This window comes from Pieris napi, chromosome 20 (assembly GCF_905475465.1).
Source record: "Pieris napi chromosome 20, ilPieNapi1.2, whole genome shotgun sequence".
NCBI lineage: Eukaryota > Metazoa > Arthropoda > Insecta > Lepidoptera > Pieridae > Pieris > Pieris napi.
In genome coordinates, this window is record NC_062253.1 from 2,628,252 (window position 1) to 2,648,367 (window position 20,116).

Sequence of the window (20,116 nt, forward strand, 5' to 3'; positions counted from 1 at the left end):
AACATTATGTATTTGTTGTATTATCAACTTTTTTTCTTTTATCTTACTAGCTAGACCGGTGTCCCGAATAGCAGAATAAGTATTTAAAAAAAATAAAGAATCGACTGTTAGGCGGTACGATGTTCGCCAGGCCAGCTAGTAATTTATAAAAATCAAAGCTAAAGTTATTAATATAAATCTCAATAGTTATTACAATAGAAGTAATAGGCATAATATGCTACATTTTTACATAGAACCTTCAATGCCGCTTTTGCGAAATAAAATGTCGATATTTACTAAGACGGTATAAAGCAAACGCAACGACTTTATTAAGAGGGCCTTGTCATATTCTTTCTGCCCCTAACTGCAAATATGGTTAGTTTTTCTCGTAATAAATGGCCATTCGGTTCAAATATAGTGAGTTCTTGAACACTAGGTTTACCTACTAATAATTCTCTGACTAGCTGTAGGTACTTTCCGTCTGGTTTCTAGCTTGTTATATCCAACACAAACAACGTCGTAATTAAAGGATAAGTATAACAATAAATCCGTATAAAAATCGTGTAAATGTATTCTGAATACGCTCTAACAGAAGACAATAGGCACTTCTGATCAACGCAAAGCATGAACGTTGATGCCCTTCGAAAGAGCGCTTTTTAAGGCAGTTTTTGCCATGCACCACCACTATGTGGAACCAGCTGCCCACTGAAGTGTTGTCGAACCAATTCGACTTAGGGTCCTTTAATAACGTACCAATTCTTATAAGACCCGCAACGCAATTGCGAGCCTTCCGGCAATCTAAGTGTCCATGGGCGGCAGTATCACTTAACATCAGGTGAGCCTCCTGCCCGTTTGCCTCCTAGTATAGTAGACCGAGGCGAATCGGATCACTTTTTCTTTGAGGTTGAGTAAATCATACTAAAGTGCTATATAATGTTATTTTTATTGATAAAATCGTAAGAAGTACCAATTACCTATGAAATAAATATTTGAAAACTTAAATCATACATAAATATTCTCTTAATTAGCTATTAAAAACTAAAAAAAGGAAAATATCCGATTCGCCCCAACTTTCGGGGTGAATCGGATCGTGCACAAAATAAAACAAAATTTTAAGGAATAGTGTTAAATAACTTTGGAATCAGTAAAAATATATAATAATAAGATCCATTATAATTATTGGCACATAATTCACATATATATAATGGTCCTTTTTTTCTCAGCAGCTTTACGCAAGGTCAACTCTTTGTTCTGGACTTAATTTACAGCCTCTTTAATTTTTCTTGACACCATTCTCCGGTGGTCATGAAATAAATATGAATCAATAACCTCAAACATGTAATAAATCAGTTTAAAAGTATCATCCAATTCGCCCCCTAAGGATTATCCGATTAGCCCCATAATTAAGACTTTTGAAATAAATATTTTAGACGATAACCTCTAAGATTATACTTAAAAGCGAATTGGTTCTTCAATATTAGCACCTTGCTTAACAATATAAACCAAAGTAGTTAAATTTTAAGACAAATCCGTCATACGACACAAAGAAAACGTAAGTACGTAACCTTAGATGAGCGCCAAATTGCGACACACACAAAAAACCGAGTGGCTGACGAGCGATATTGCCACTGATCCAGAAGCGCGATCGAAATACTGCTTTTGTCCGGAGGTGCTCAGTAAATGGAGCGACACAAAACGCCGGTTGAGTGCGTTCTATGTGAATGTGATATTTGAATTATCAACACATTTCTTATTTTGATCCGATTCGCCTCGGTCTACCCTACGTTAAAAAAAGGATAATTCCTAATCTCATATAATATCTATGCTTTTTAACATGTCTGTTATGTGCTCCCGGAACGTCAGTTGTGCAGCGATTTGAACTCAAGATTATCGTAACCATATTTCCAAATTTCAAAGTAACCATATGTCTAGGTAATAGGTATAGGTATCTACTTTTGTCGAAATTCTTAAACAACGTTAAATTTTTTCTAAATCAAAAACGTTTTTTGTCTCTTCTAAAATCGAGTTATGGTTTATACGACAAATGAACCCAAAGGTATCGAAAATATATTATGTTTATTTGTAAAAATGAATTTAATCAACTCATTATCAATTTTTTTTTCCGATTTAGATATTATTAAACATTGGTTTACCAATATTAAAAAGACATAAAAGACAATCGGTTCAAATAAAATCCGATACGAAAATCGATATTATTTAAATATTTCTTTGTTATAACTAACTTGGATTCTAGGGTCCATAGCATTTAAAAAAACGCGCCTTCTAAATCCGCACTTGACATGAATTTAATTGATCGTCTGCTTTATTTGTGATCATTATTTTTCGGTTTCTTTGTAATAAGTTCCTAAGTGTTATGCATTGTTGGAGAATTAAGAAAACGGCTGTGTTTTAAAAAATCAGCAAGTTCATAACGTTTATTTTGTATATTTCAATTTTAATTTTAGCTTATGTAAAATTACCAGTATCTGTTATAGGAAAAACAAGTTTTTGGTATTACCAATATACATTTTATTTAAACTCGGGGAATACATTAAAACACAAAACTTGTAACATATATTTATTGAAAATAGCCACCCAAAATATTCGAATAACAAAATAAATATTTCAAGAAAATGGAAATAATAGGAATGATAGATAAATGCTAAGAAATACATTTTACGTATCACGTTTCATATTTACAAATTATTAATAACCTGCAATTTATATACGTTGGAAGTTACAGAATAAAGCAACGTAGTATTGCCAGTTCTTTGTCCCACGCCTTTTATTAAGGAACTGGTAAGTGGTATGTGTGAATAAATAATATGTTATTTTTTATGAAAAGTACACAATTAACAAAAAAATGTTTGTATATACTAACTACCTCATTATTTAATAACGGCAAAAAATATTTTTCCAAACTACCCTCTTTTATATAATCAGATTTTCGCGTTTACATACATTATAAAATAGTAAATAAGTAAATAAGTAAGAAACATTAGACTTAAAATTTGATATATAAATAGCTAGATGATGTAATCTAAGAATCGTATCTCAAACTACCCTCAAAACTAAAGGCAATTTTATGGGATCTTTAATGACATTAACATGATAACACTAAATGTTAATTAATGTTTATAGTTCGCTATAAATAAGTAATAGTCGTTTCGATATTACTTATAATAATTAAATATGGCAACTTATAGGAACGATAACTCAATATAATCTTTGAATTATAATAATAATAATTATAAGTAAATAAATGCAAAATAAATAACATTCCATGAATCTTTGGATATCTTTGGTCATAAATAAAATATTTTCTAAAATACATAATGTATAGTCTCGCTCAATACGTCAAAATTAATTTAAATATTAGCAAAATGTCCTTAAAACTAGATTCGAGGTGGGTCATATTTCAGAATACGGGCCAAGAATTGTTTCTGTTTAAATTCTACACGAAAGAGACACTTAGTTTTTTTTATATGAGAGTGAGCGAGCATTATTATTCGATTATATGGAAATAGCTATATTAATCTTGTACATATAAAACCAATTTCAGACATAGAGAATACACTGGAATTTATAAATATGTGGGTCTCTTTCTATCTTTTTCTGAAAGAAAGAGACGTGGCTATATATAAAGTGTGCAAAGACAAACAGAACTTTAGTTTGATAGATTCTATATTCAAAATATGAGTCGTCATTTCAAAGATGTAAATTTCTCACGTGCCTATCATATCGAAAAATTGTAATTAAAAAAAATTTGAATTTGGAATAAGCATATTGTGTGTTTTTTAATCACCAAAGAGTTTGGTTGTATGAAACAATTATTGCCAGCCAGTTTCTGTCAATGGCATTTTTTTAAAATCCAAATTAAAACAGTAATAACATTGTACTAAAAAAATAAAGTCTACCTCTAGTCTATAAAGTAGTGATAATGATATAAATAAAGCCAATTTATTATTCTTGCTTATTTTCTTACAATGATAAAAAGTAGTTTCGAAAGCGATACTATTTTAAACGAGTAATATGAATTATATATATAAATAGTGGTTTGCCCTCTTGGCTAAGAATATCTATTCTCTATGTCTGCATTAATTTAACATTTATACCCTTGAGGGTTACGACTCTGCCAATTCCACGTATCCCTACACATATCATCGACTGTCTTTGTCGCGCTCCAGCCCAAAAGGCTTTGTGCGAGCGAGACATCCGCGTAATTTGCAGCTATATCCCCAGCACGTCGATTGACGATTTTATACGGAATTTTACGACCGGATGCCGCTTCGAAAGCGGAAATCATTTGGAGGACAGAATATCCGGTTCCGGTACCTGAAAAAGTTAATTCAAACACTTTATTGCACAGGTAATATTTTCCCAAATATGCTATTATTCTTAATATGCTATCTCCGTTCCAGAGACAAACAAATATTTTCTCGGAAATCGACTCGAGAGCTTTTGGGACTTTAAAAACATTTTATAATAACTGAATCCAGAGGTAATTAATTGTTTTAATATGTTAGTAATTGCCATAGCAACTATTATCAAAATTTTAGTTAAATAATGGTTTGGTGTTTCATAAATTTAATATAAATTAACTTTTGAATCTTAGGGATATTTGAAGCACGTTATCTAAAATATAACTCCATTATTTTAACCTGGCAACCCATAATTAAAAAAAAAACTAACCTAAATTAACAGCTCGAAATCCGCTGAAGCCATCCTTCTGGAACAACTGCATAGCCTTGACATGGCCTACAGCCAAATCCTGCACATGAATATAATCTCGAACCCCGGACCCGTCAACAGTGGGATAATCATCACCAAACACCATCAATTCGGATAAACGACCCACAGCAACCTGGAAATACGTATATTATTTTTATTATTACGTATCGATGATAACTTTTTTTCGAAGTCGGTTAAAAAAAAATTATTTGGAGATTGTTTATAAATTATAAATGCAAATATAAGGTTCAATTCCCGGCAAAAAATTGTTTAAAATACAGTACATGTACCTAAGTTTGCTCCTATAGGTTTTAATTTGGAGGCAATAGAATCTATAGAATATTAATAAAATAAATAACAATAAAAAATCAATAATTTCACTTTTAATTAATGAAAAACTTATCAAAATTAACTCAGCACTTTTCATCTAATTCATCAACAGATAAACTTTTACCTGTGATATAAAAGGCATCAAATTATTTGGTATACCCGCAGGATCTTCACCAATCCGACCACTCGGGTGTGCTCCAACTGGGTTGAAATATCTGAGAGATATTATTTGCCATTTCTGTAAGAGATAAACAAAATCAAAATAAGAAAAAAAAACAAATGAAAATGAGGGTAGTAGCAATTTTTTTTAGTTATCGAGTCCAAATGTTGATTCTACCGGAATTTTTAACTATTTTATAAATAAAAACATTTTATAGAACATTATTTTCTACTAATGTTTAATAGGAGGACCAGAAGAGAGAGAAGATAGAAGATACTGCAGCTGAAAACCAGCAATTGGAGGTGGCACATCACAGCGCTGGAAATATCTCGTTTCGGAGACCGAGACACTTGTTGGGTCGCAAAGCCAGCGGAGTGAAGTTTTAATAGATTTGCCAAGGAAGCAACTAAAAATATCAATCTGCAGACCTGGTCACACTATGAAATAAAAAAGTCAGGAAAATTTTACTTCGATATCACTACCGAAAGTAGAAATCGATTTGAAAACCCAAGATTTGAAAGAATCCCCTTTCAAACAACGCTTATCAAGAAGCACGCTGGAGTTTTACCCAATATTGCTTTTTGACAAGTCAAGTCAAAGTCAAAAATCATTTATTCATATAGGTAAAACAATGTTAACTTATGAACATCATAAATGAAATATACATTAAATGCTTCTAATTTTACATCTACTTTCTCAAATCAAGGGCGTAGAACGGAAGAGAAGAACTGGCAACTCTCCGCCACTCTTTTTGATTGCCAAGTTTTTTGTTTTACACAACGTTTCTAAGGAGCTGCAACCATTACACTATGTACCACATGACATCCTCAGTAATAAATAATAATACAATAAATTAAAAACAAAGATTTGTCCTCTATCAGCAGGAGGCATGGTGAAATAGGAGCACGCACTTACATTCTCGTGGGAACAACACGCAAATATATAGTCGAAACAACATCACCGCATACACGAATTGTTCCGGGGCAAACAATATATTCTTTACAGTTTAGTCTACAAACCTGATCGCTATTACATAGATCCTTCATAATCTCCTCACAGAAATATTTGGTCCTTCCGTACGGACTGGATATACCCTGTCCGGTTGGGTGAGACTCATCCAAGGGCAACTTCTGCGGTTCCCCATATACCGTACAGGATGAACTGTATATCAATTTATATACGTTATATTTACGCATAACCTGAAAAAAATTAACTTTAGGCTGATAGATAAAATACTTCCTTGGGTGGTTAATTGGCTTGGTAAGTATTGTCTAGTATTCATATACTTCAGGGAAACCTTTACCTGAACCAACTTGCCTATACCAGACTCATAATCATGCTTTGTTTTACCTTTGTCACATATGTATAAGTATAAAATAAGATACCAATAACATACGTTTATGTAACGCTTTAGTCTATAAGAGAAATGTACTCTAATTATTAAGTTGAATTATACACGATATATTATACGAAATGGACGTGTTTACTTGATTCCCTACATCGAACCTTATACATTAACACCAACTACGCAAAAAACTCAGTTTTGTATTCCCTGACATACAACGACCACTGTTTTTGCCTTGAATTCTTTGAGCTATCACGAAATATGCTTAAAGGTAGTACTAAGTATATCCTAAGCTAAATAAGCACACAACACACCATCTCGTCAATTTTTATTGATTTTTTCCTTCTTAAGTTTCGTAAATGTTTGAATTTATTATGTATTTCATTTTGTTATATAAAAGTTATCTGTAGGAGCACGATATAAATAAATACTTTAAAAAACACGCACAGAAATATTTGCACTGCTAAGGTATTTATCAAATAAAAGGATTAAAAAACCCATGTAGGTATCTGACGAGACAAAAAATAATACATTTTATTTGCAATATTACATTTTACATATTAACCATCTTTGTGAGAGAATAGTGACTTGCATTATAATAAATATATAATCTTAATATATATAAATTACGCGTCACGTTGTTTGTCCGCTATGGACGCCTAAACTACTTAACCGATTTCAATCAAATTTGCAACGTGTGCAGTTTGATCTAACTTAAAAGATAGCTTACATATTATATATAATTCTACTGTACGTGTTTAAGTCACTGAACTCCTCTTAAACGGCTAGACCGATTTGAATGATTTTTTTGTATGCGTTTGGGTGGATGGTTTGGATTCACAAATCAGCCCGGCAGATGGCGCTGCAGTCGGTACTTTCATACTTTGTTTAATATCCTAATCGCTCGAAATACCATGCAGGAAAACGTCTGTGGGGTCCAATATATGGTGTGGTGTATAATATATTAAATATACCAAAAGATGACTATATACTACTAGAAATCGTGTTTTGTCTTACCTCAATCAAGGTACAAGTACCAGTAATATTAGCTTGGTAGTATTCGAGTGGTTTGTCTACAGATTCGCCGACCGCTTTTAGCGCTGCGAAGTGAATTACACATTCGATTTTGTGCTAAAATGAGAAAAAATATTAGTTGCCGCACTTTATGCCTTAACAAATTCAGAAAATCCTAATGAAGTTATAAAAACACAAGCGGATAGCGGACATTACAAACAGTATTAGGACAAGTGGATATGGACAGGATACACCTTGAAGTGGAGTAAAATTGTGAGCTGGTACCCAAAAACTGGAAAAGGAAGAAATGCTGTAGAGATGGGAAGATGAAATAAAAGGACTTGCAGGTTTGATCAAGGGTGAGTAAGTGCAGAATGGACTATAGGTAATCGGACTTGACAATTATTTCAATTTTACGAGATTACGAACTGGAAATAATCGAACTGGCCTCAATAATAATTAAAATTCAAATATGTTTTGTATTTTAACCGTTCCATCCATTCTCGAATCCTGGTAGGTAAATATGTAGATAATAAAAATGTAAATCATGTTTCTCGATTTATAAATGACTAGAGTTTTTAATACCTACATTTTCAAAAACTTTGGCCAGCGCTTTCTCGTCACTTAAATCTATTGGGTAGAAATGTAATGTTCTTCCTGTCATCTCTTCAATCCTGCGAAGTGCGACTGGTTTCTTGTCACTGTCATGTCTGTAAAGAGATTCTATATTCAAATATTATTTTAATTTAGCGCAAATGACCGCGGTGTATATTTACACAAACTAGAACCAATGCGTGGCCTCAATAATAGGCGCTGCTCTGTGACATATAATGACAATGACAGCTGTCAGTAATGTCATTGGTTTGACATATAAAATACAACTTGGTGATACACCATCCAATCATTTATACCGTTTTACTTAACAACAACGATATTTAAGATTTTTGTGATTTTGGATTCGTCCTCAATATTAAAACCGCAGATTGAATTAATAATTTTGAAATGTATAATCATAAATCTGCTCTTTTATTGACTGTTACGTAACGAGGTTCGCCAGGTCATGATAGATAAATATACATATTAACCATCTTTACTAACAATCTTAAAATTTGCAGTTTAATCAAAATATACAGTAAATATTTATATAAATGTGAGTGTGTCCATGGGCGGCGGTATCACTTAACATCAGGTGTGCCTCCTGTTCCTTTAAACGTAAACCGTGGCCCTATAATCTAGGTCTGGGCTGAGGCCCTCCACCAGACCTCCAGGAGATTTCTCCACCTATTTTGTGATCTTCTTAACAGTAGATAATCAGGCCTGACACACGCCGTCGATTTGGGTCTAAGGCATGCCGGTTTCCTCAAGATATCTTCCTTCAACGACCTCAGTTCAAGACTAGACTCACCGATAACTATTACATAGATTATCCACCACGACGATATCAATGTCCTCTTGCTCCAACAGCGTGACCACGGTGTGTGAGCCCACGTACCCAGCCCCGCCCGTCACTAGAATCGCTGGCATTTTACTGAAACGAAATTTCATACTTAGAAACATTTATTTTCTTTAACCGCTTTCTTTAAAACAAAATTTTCACTATCGTTTCAAAACCTTATACATTCACTAACAATCTCAACCTATGCTGAAACGGAAAGTATTATTATGCAACAGTAGTTTAATTATAAAATTGCAAGTACATACAATTAAATCATTAATATTGTCAAATGGAAGAAAATACCTGCACACGACACGGAATCCTAGTTATCTCTTTTAAATATACATCCTTTTTTATTATGCGTAATAAAGTTTTTTGCTTTCTTTTAATTAAAACAAAAGAAATGTCCAGTTTAATGAGACTATGTACTCGCGGTCACCGAGACTGACCATGCGGTGACAACCCTGCCGATTTAGTAAGGTCAAAAGTAGTATAAAATAAATCAGTAGCGCTACCACTTTTCTTTAGGTTAAGTTTAGGCCTCAGATTTCCGTATCATCATTCGTCAATCTATTAGGTAAGTAGGATCAGCCTCTGTGCCCGACACACGCTGTCGACTTTTTGGCAAGCCGGTTACCTCACAATGTTTTCCTTCACCGTTCGAGCGAATGTTAAATGCGCACATAGAAAGAAAGTCCATTGGTGTACAATCGGGGATCGAACCTACGACCTCAGGGATTAGAATCAAAAGACGTATACTAGTTCTATTATTACTAAGAGTAGTTATAGGCTAGTAGAAAAATACGAGATTATAATGAAAACAAAAGACGAAATTATGACGAAGCGACCCCTTATTATAAAAGCTTGCCAACGCTCAGCACACTGATACATAGGTACATTAGAAAAATTAAAATAGAAGATTTAATAACACTTATAGGCTAATAACAAACACGAAGAGATCATAAATTACAAAAACTAAAGGAAAATTTATTTCAGTGTGAGGGTAGCTATGGATATCCAGACCTCGCTCGTTTATCAGAGGTGAGTTTTGGTTAAAACGCGTTCGCTGAAAGGAAAGACAAATGGGATGATGGGTTGCCTGGTGTATATAGAGGGTACCTTTGATTCAGATCGTGTCACGTAAGCCCATTCGATATATAGAACAAATATAGAAAAATCAACCTTCTCATTTAATACCTACGGTTTAAATTCCATTGAACCTGCGATAAAATACCAAATTATTACAAATTTGTCGTAATTGATAAATTTTCGTAAGTTACGAGTTATGTTATCTACACATACATGTATTATAAACATTGGTATGTACTTGCGTTGCACTTGAACATACAATATTTACGAATTGGCAATTCTTTTATATTAATCATCAATGTTGAAACTTGATATGTTATATAAACACTTATTGAACAAATGTTAATAAACTTTAAAAACAGTGAAGAAATGCAAGAATTCGTAACCTAATCTATATATAAATATAAATGAATTGTAAAATATGTTGCTATGGGTAGGCTAAGTATTGAAGCGAAATAAAAGTTCGCGGGGGCTAATTTATAACATAAAAAAATCTATAAAGGCAACTAATAAACTTACCAGACAGAAAAAAAGCTAATGCTAAGATTAAAACCTGATTATTCAAATGATTCGTTCCTGAATACTTCGTTACATAATTGTAATTAGATATTAAAACTATCAATCCAGTTCACCGATCTCTGCATGTACCAAATATCGTTACAAAGGTCGTGTTACGTTATCAAAATCCGTTCTAAAAATGGACCGTAAAATGGAAACTTTTTCTAGGATTTTTTTTTTATTTCAAAAAAAATAACTATCTACTGTAATAAAAAATAGGGGTTGATGATCGTAGAAGGATTCCAATCAAGGGTTGTATGTTGTATCATAAAATAATAAAAACAAAGCTTTGTCTAAATAATAAAAATTTAGGGGTAGACCACACTTAACTTTTAAGGGGATGATTTTATGAATATGCATAAAAAATTTCATAAGAATCGGCCGAGCCGTTTCGGAGGAGTATGGGAACGAACATTGTGACACGAGAATTTTGTATATTAGATGAATCGATGTATTTCTTTATCATAGTTGTTTGCCTAGTGCTTGTCACATTAAACGTTGGCCTGCAACCATTGCGTCTTTTGTTTTCATTATAATTTCGTATTCCAATGTTTCTACAATAACTACTATTAGTAGTAATAGAACTAGTATACATCTTTTGACCTTACTACAACAGCAGTGCAGTGCAAATTTAGACGGAATCAGGGGATTTTAGGGGGTACTTTATTTAAGAAAAAAATGTTTTTTCTTTAAAATAAAACATACCATACAATATAACTGAAATATCAAAAACCTATAATACTCCAAGATCGAAATAACAGCTATTTTATACTACGTGGACGTATTTTTCACGCACACGTTTGATATTACCTCGTAAAATCGATATTTCGGGGTATTTGAGGTTAGTCCTAGGAGGAACAATATGTAGTTGGCATCACTGATCTATAGAAACTTAGAGGGGACATATTATTCGCTGTATTACGTTAGTCAAGGAATTACATAGGTTAACGAACCTTTTTTATTTTCCTTTGAACTGACGAAGGTTGCACTATTAGTCCCTATAATATATTTTTTTTAATTTTGTAAATAGTCTTTAGTCTGGTATTCCCAATAATTTCTAATAAGTGAAATCACACGCTAGGACAAGATTGTTGTAAATAAATAAATTATTTTATATATTTAACAAAAATGTATAATATAAATTGGCCACAATTTCGGCGTCCACTGAAGCGTCGACATTCAATATAAAACTGCTTTTATACTTTAAAACAAACTAACTACTTCAATGAAGTACTAATTTCTCTATATTCAATTCTTTTAATACTTAAAAGGCATTACCTAAAAACCTATTACGATAAGATTCCGACCCACGGCTGTCATAATTCTTGCAGACGTTATTTTTGACTTACTATTGTACTAATGTCAAAAACGTCAAATTCAAACTAGGAAACCTCAAAACAAATGCGCTTGTATTTTATTCACTAGAAACTCGAACCTACGTTTATTTTCAATTGAAAACGTGATATCCATACCGATAAAAGATTAAACGTCATTTATATACATCATAAATATTAATCCTACTAGTTATAAAAATTCATATACGTTATAAAATCTCGAACATTGATTCCACGACATACGGGAGTGATTACTGATAAATTTCGTTTCTGAATATAAAAATAATAAACTTTATTTGCCTCTTCACAATATTGCATTTTACAGGTTTATACACTGCAGGTATTGACATTCTTTATCAGAGGCTGATGACTATAAAGGTACAATAGAAGTCCTGTGGTAAGGTCACCAGCCTTCAATCGCGGATAGAAAATATACAAAGAGATGACTACTATGACTAAAGTAACAAACAAAACAAAATATTACTAAAGCATGAGTGGTTGTGGGTGTGTGACTATATGTAAAGGGTTGTGAAAATATGTTGGGGAGTGTGATTTTATGTAAGGGTGTGTGACTATATGTAGGGGTGTGTGAATGAATTTAATTTAATATTTTTACAAATTTAGAAACAGCTATTTTAACTTTGTTTATTTTGACTGTACCAGTTAATAATTATAAACCAGTTTAATAATATTATAAACGCTACGGCTAAACATCTTTCAGGTCGCTAGTTAAACGGCGCCGTTTAGTCTTGTTTAAAAGAATATACGTATAGATATCTAATATTAGCGTTTGTAAGATACATATATTGTTTAGTTTTGAATAACATTATTGTACTAGTAACGTAAACTATTCGTTAACTCTTTAACTACGAGAGTAATAAACTCGCTATGAATGACAGAGGAAAAACTTATCAATGTATAGTTTGACAATTATTAGTTACACTGTAATACGATATATATATATTTTTAAAACACCGCTAACCTTGTATTACAAAGAATAATAAAATAAACATTTCATCAGTGTCGAGTTTCTTGCTACGTACACAACGTTTACCTGAAGATTTTTGTTAACACAATTGATACTGAAGTTACCTAAATGATTAAATTATCCAATTTTTATATACCCATTATATAATACTAACGCCATTATAGATGAAATGAATATTATGAAACCCGTAACTGATATTCAAACATATAAAAAAGTACATATATTGTAAATAATAACCCGTTTATCTCATATAACCACTTCGTTATAGTTTTCTACGTCAATTGATATTGTGTTGACCTTGAAAAACGGATCGGCTAAATAGGTATTAAAATTTTTGTTATAGTGGGTCATAAAACATAGAGATAACCTTATCCTGTAGACTCTATTTCATTAACAATAAATTAAAAAATTTAAATATGGAATTTTAAAAATGGAAGTTTCTCACTCAAAAATTAAAGCTGTAGACAACAGACACTTTCCACAAAAAAAAATTAAATAGAGGAAAAAATACTAACTTTTTATTAACCACAGAATGACAAGCGACGGCGGCGACTTACGTCGTGTAACTGCTATCGCCTTATCCCATTAATAGCCTAATAATTTGTAGATTATTGTTATCAAGTTGTTGAGTATTGTTTCGAGCAATACAAGATAACATTTTCCTATCTATCCTATACATCAGAACTAGCATCTGACATTGTATGCATGGAATTAAGCTTTCTGATCAGTATTTCTAGAGAAATCCCATTATTTTCAATGCAATAGAATAGTTATATTCATTGATTAATTATAAAAATTTAATAATAATATATTTTCCTATTTATGATGGCCTTAAAGACATTTTCAAATGAGACTAACCTATACTTTATAAGTGTGAGTTTGTCCGATTATCATTTCCATACAAAGCCACAGTGACTCATGTTGGCCAGTTTCTTTGTGTATTTTTTCTTTTTACATACAAACCCTGAAGATTCCCTAGGCTTACAAGTCAGAATTGATCATAGGTAAAAAATTATTCATTGTCCGTGAAATATAAGCTGCAATGAGTCAAAAGTAAAAAAATCACTTTTATTCATATAGGTAACACAATGTACACTTATGAATGTCAAAAAAAAGAAATATATATAAAATGCTTATAATTTTACTTTTACTCCCAGTTCTCAAATCAAGGGCATAGAACGGAAGAGAAGAACTGGCAATAAACTCTCCGCCACTCTTTTAAATACCCAAGTTTTTTGTTTTACACAATGTTTGTGCTGAGGAGCAACAAAAGGAGCTGCAATCATTACACCATGTTCCACATGACATCTTAAGTAATAATTTAATAAATTATTATTTATTACTAATAAATAATAAAAAAAACTAAATACACAATTTAATTAATCAAGTGTATGTCAATGATCTTTACAATGTAATCTTGTAGTATAGATAAATTTATATCATGCTAGTATAATCCTATTAGGTAATCTGATAGAATTGATATAGCAGAGTAGTATAACATACCTACTTATATTATTACAATTAAATTAAAGATTATATGATATCTAGTAAATAAATATTAGTATTCGTGCTTACAACTCGCACGAACAACGTCGCGTCGCGTCCGTCAACAATAAACTTTTATTATAGAATTACGTGTGTAATTGCTCATAATCTTGTAATCAGTGATTGTACACTACGAGTTCGTTATTAAGTTATTAAAATAATCTATTGTTATACGTCTAAACGCAAGATATTAGTCGAACATTAAAGTGAACACTTTTGAATCTACCCGCAAATTTTGCATTATTAATTAAAATGAATATTAACTAGTTTAATTCATCAAGATGCAGAATGGAGGTAGCTGAAAGTGTGAAATTGGCTACCGTAGACCCCACGAGGGTGGGTACCCAGGCCCCCGTGACAGTGAATGCTACTGGTCAAAGTAAGAAATATGTACAACAAGCCTTCCATCCAAGCCTGTTTATAAGACAGAGAAGTGTATCGGTTGGGAGTTTACTGCCTACCAGAAATGAGGAGAAGGAACCACAAAGCTCTCAAGAAGTAGCCTGCGACACCAACTTGCCTGAATGGCAAACGGCTCCAGTAAATAGAAAGCCGAATAAAAAAAGGAAACTCTCAAATCAGTCCCCCGAAAGTGTAGCTACTTCGAACATGTTCGATGGACTAACTCTCGTTGAAGAACCTACCCAAACCAAAGGAAAGAAGCCCAGCAATCCACCTCCAATCATACTATATGGAATCCAAGATGTCAATAAACTGACGGAATTTCTTGAATCTGCAACTGAAAGAACCACATTCAAGTTTAAGATAGTAAACAAAACACAAATAAGAATTATGAGTGCAGACATAGATGTTTACAAAAAACTTATTACAGCTGTAAGAGAGAAGGGTCTCATTGGCCATACATTCAATCGAAAAGAAGACAGAAACTACAGACTGGTAGTAAGAAACTTGCACCACACTACTCCACTTCATGTTATAAAAGCTGAATTTGAGAAAACGGGAAACATAGTAGTTGGAGAGATTATCAATGCCAGATTTGGGCCTGATAAAAAACCTACCTCAACTTTTTTTGTAAACCTGCAACCTAGTCAGCATAATAAAGCAGCCAAGGAAATCAGACATATTTTCCACCAAATTGTTACTATAGAAGACCCAAAAAAGAGGACCACTATAGTACAGTGTCAAAGATGCCAGCAGTATGGTCACACCAAAAACTACTGCATGAGACCAGGTCGATGCCTCAAATGCGCAGAATCACACTTAACCAAAGATTGTCCTAAAGTGGACCGCAGTACCCCAGCAAAATGTGCCTTATGTCTCGGCCCTCACCCTGCGAATTATAAAGGTTGCGAGGTATATAAAGAAATTCTAGCCAGAAAAACACAGCGCTCGTCTCTAAGCGCAAGAAAAGCTCCTACGTCAAGCTCTCCCAATAGTGGTATAAGCCCAAACCCCCAACCTACAAACCAACCCCCGAACCCACCCACAATAAATACGCCTAAGGGATATAATGAAGTGGCTAAAAGTAATCATTTAGTCCAAGGTACAAACCAACAATCTGTACCAGAAGCCAGTCAACAATCACTGAATAATAGAATTGAGGAAATATTTATAAAACAATCGCAAAAAATTGATACAATCCTACAACAAATGAGCACCATTCTGGGGCTCTTGACTACACTAGTTAACAAATTACCATAAAAATGAATAAACTCAAAATTGCTACATGGAACATAGATGGTCTATCGCCTAAGAAAAATGAAGCTGAAATCCTGCTAAAAATGCATAATCTGGATGCCTTGCTTATTTCTGAGGCGCACCTTACATCCAACAGCCAAATACATGTACAAAACTACAATGTGTACACAACAAATCATCCCGATGGCACTGCACATGGAGGCACAGCTATTATAATTAGATCCTCCATTGAACACTATGAACTTCCACAATTTCGATCGGAATCCATTCAAGCCACCTCAATAAATATCCAGGATGAAAATGGGAATTTCTGTATCTCCTCGGTTTATTGTCCTCCAAAGCACGTTATAACTGAGGAACACTTCACCACATATATTAACAGTCTGGGTCCACGCTTTATAGCAGGTGGAGATTGGAATTCAAAGCATCTGCAGTGGGGGTCGAGATTGATTACCACGCGTGGTAGAGAACTTAAAAAATGCGTTGATAAAAACCACTTAACAACAATCTCCACCCCCGAGCCAACTCACTGGCCAAGCGACCCTGAAAGATTGCCTGATGTCCTGGACTTCTTTTTAATGAAGGGTCTCTCACGACTGTTTTATCACATTGATGGCTTTCTCGATGGTTCTTCAGCTCACATCCCGGTGATATTAACTATTAGTACCAATATTCTGGAGTGCCAACGGAAACCAAAACTGTATAACAGGAGAACAAATTGGCAAATGTTTCGTGACCTCGTAGAGGACGCCCTACAATTACGGATTTCACTAAAGAGTAAGGAGGAAATAGATAGTGCAGTCTTGGCATTTACGAGAGTGGTGCAGGACGCATGCTGGAGGAGTTCTGAGGGAATGGCTCAGAAAAAGACCAGACAGCTTTCTGTACCCCACGAAATTCATGACATGATCCTGGAGAAGAGAAGATTACGTAGAGTGTGGCATAATAGTCGTCATCCCGATGATAAAACAGCACTAAACCGCTACGCTAAACACCTTAAACAGGCTATAAAAGAAAATCTAGATGCTACTATTGAGGAAAACCTGATGTCGTTAACAGCTACAACAGACACCGACTACTCTCTCTGGAAGGCATGCAAAAATCTGAATCAACCCACAAACCCTAAACCACCTATAAGACTAGATAGAAACAAGTGGGCTAGATCTAAACTAGAAAAAGCAAATGCTTTTGCTGACCATTTGGCTAAAGTATTTGTTCCAAATGAAGCCACTCCTGGGTCGGATGAGGCAGAAATAGATGACATTCTCCAGCAGGATTTCCAATTGCATTTGCCCTTGAAGATAGTAACACCAAGGGAGGTACAAAGAACCATACTACAAATGGAGAATAGGAAGGCACCAGGTTTTGACCTCATTGACAAAAAGGTTCTCTCCGAATTACCTCGTAAGGCTATAACTTACTTGACGACCCTATTCAACCGGATTATAAGTGTTGGATACTTTCCAGCGCTATGGAAGGTCTCTCAGGTGATTATGGTCCATAAGCCCGGAAAATCGCCACATGACGTCTCATCTTACCGACCTATAAGTCTTCTCCCGATCGTCTCTAAAGTACTGGAGAAGGTACTACTACGACGGCTCTCGCAAGCTATTCATGAAAATTCTATAATTCCAGATCACCAATTCGGGTTTAGAGCACAACATGGCACTATCGAACAAACTCACAGGGTGTGTAAATTCATAAGCAATAGCCTTGAGCTAAAAGAGTACTGCTCCTCAGCTTTTCTGGACGTTCAACAAGCATTCGATCGCGTATGGCACAAGGGGCTCTTATGCAAGATCAAGTCACTTCTGCCTCATACTTTCTATGGAATCCTAGAGTCTTATATCACCGATAGAATATTCCAAGTGAAAGAGATGGATTGTACATCAGGTTTTCATGATATACTTGCAGGGGTACCTCAAGGCTCTGTACTTGGCCCAGTGCTGTACACCATATATACCTCAGATCTACCGCGTACCTCTGAAGTCAACATTGCAACCTATGCAGACGATACGGCAATCCTAGCTTCAAGTAAACAACCCGAAGAAGCCACGTTAAAGCTGCAGCGAAGCCTAAATGAAATAAGCAACTGGTTCGATAGGTGGAGAATTAGGGTAAACACTAGCAAATCAGTACAGGTGACATTCACACTGCGAAGAAAGACATGCCCCCCTGTAAACCTAGGAGGAAAGGAACTGCCTCAGAGTGACACAGTTAAATATCTTGGACTGCACTTGGACCGTAGATTGACATGGCAAAAACACATCGAAACAAAACGGCGTGAGATCAACATTAAATATAAGAGGCTGTACTGGTTACTGGGTAGAAACTCGAAATTGTCCATCGACAACAAACTCCTTATTTACAATTCTGTTATAAAACCGGTGTGGACCTACGGGATACAACTGTGGGGAGCTACATGTGACTCTAACAAAACTAAAATTCAAAGAACACAAAACTACATCCTTAAACAAATAAGCAACTCGCCTTGGTTCATAAGAAACGCTGAAGTACATGAACACCTAGGCATACCTACAGTCAAGGAGGAAATAAAAGTATACGCTCAGAAGTACAAGACTAGGCTGGAATATCATCCTAACCACCTAGCTGTTCAACTCACCCTACCGGAGTATATAAACCGACTCAAAAGACGAAGAACCTTGGAGCTCAGCCGCATTGACTGAGCTAATATTATTATGGTAGATATTCCTAATGAGGAATATCTCCACCCGCAAACCATCCTACAACTCATCTGCTCATAGTCAGAAGACTGATTGCACGATGCGCTTCATTAAAAAAAAAAAAAAAAAAAGTTAATAAATAAAAAGTAAAATTTAGTTTGTAAAATGCACATAGTGACTTTGACATTCTAGATTATATTTCAAGAATACTAATAATTATTTTGTATAGGAAAATGTTGTTTAAAACTGACAACTTTTTAAATGAATTCTTATAGAGAGAAAAATATAAAGTTTCGAAATAAACTCAAACATACTACTTCAATATATTGAAAATCAGCATTAGGTGTAAAACAGAATATTAAATAAAAGTACCCTAAGTGGTTTTTATAAAAAATAAGGGAAGTCTACAGAAAAGTATTAGGGAATTTTTAAGAAATATTTTACCAATAAAATGATGTCACCAAATAGATTAATTTGGACTCAACATTCTAGTAGCCCATTCTTGTAGTACATTCATAAAATACTTGGTAAATTAAAATATACAGTTACTTACTCAATGATAATGATCTCATCTATATATAATTCCTGTTTTTAACTATTTAAGGGCATACATATTGGCTAAATAACGGCTGAGAGGAACAAAAATATAATATCACAAACTAATAAAATAACGGTTTGCACACTTGATAACCGTGTTAGATAATATGAGATTCTTAGTATTATTTATAAATTAATTATATTATTTGTTTACCGGTGCGCGATATGTTTTTAAGACAAACTACAAGACATTAGACAATTAGCTCTAGTCCTCTATACTTCTATAGTCTATACTTATCATAGAGTCAATGCCAACAAGTAATAACGCAAATTTATTGTTTTCCCAGCTTTTGCAATGGTTTACCATGCTTAACAAATAATTTAGCCAGGATAAACAAAGACTAGTCGACTGCTAGTAGAAGTATAAATTTTCTTGCTTCTTGAATACAATAGTAGTCAGAACAAGTGCATACTGTTCACAATAGGTCTCAACTAATTAAAGACAAAGACATATTTAATAAATAGCAATAGATGAATTAGTCACGTTTTAACATATATTGACTATATTATATAAGTTATCCTATAATTAGGATGAAATAAAATAATTTTATGCAAGCTAAAAGTTCTTGTAAGCTAAAATGGTGAATATTGTTATATTTCGTAAAAATATGTTCTCACGAGTTTTGGTTTATTCTATCAATTCTCAGTTTATTTTATATAAGACTAAA

At 33.7% G+C, this 20,116-nt stretch overlaps 1 protein-coding gene across 2 annotated transcripts; it reads right to left on the minus strand.

The window, feature by feature from the left end:
- Window positions 1–3,724: 3,724 nt before the first annotated feature.
- LOC125059654 (UDP-glucose 4-epimerase) lies at window positions 3,725–19,581 on the minus strand. Of its 2 annotated transcripts, none has more exons than XM_047664169.1 (8): window positions 19,405–19,581; window positions 8,965–9,087; window positions 8,149–8,269; window positions 7,563–7,676; window positions 6,220–6,399; window positions 5,165–5,278; window positions 4,672–4,843; window positions 3,725–4,314 (listed from the first exon to the last, which is right to left on the minus strand). In XM_047664169.1, the coding sequence occupies exons 2-8, from the start codon at window positions 9,081–9,083 to the stop codon at window positions 4,082–4,084; spliced, it is 1,053 nt and encodes a 350-aa protein (XP_047520125.1). In that variant the 5' UTR covers window positions 9,084–9,087; window positions 19,405–19,581; the 3' UTR covers window positions 3,725–4,081. The 2 variants fall into 2 exon arrangements, with proteins under 2 accessions (XP_047520125.1, XP_047520124.1); XM_047664168.1 differs by lacking the exon at window positions 19,405–19,581 and adding an exon at window positions 13,479–13,607.
- Window positions 19,582–20,116: the final 535 nt, after the last annotated feature.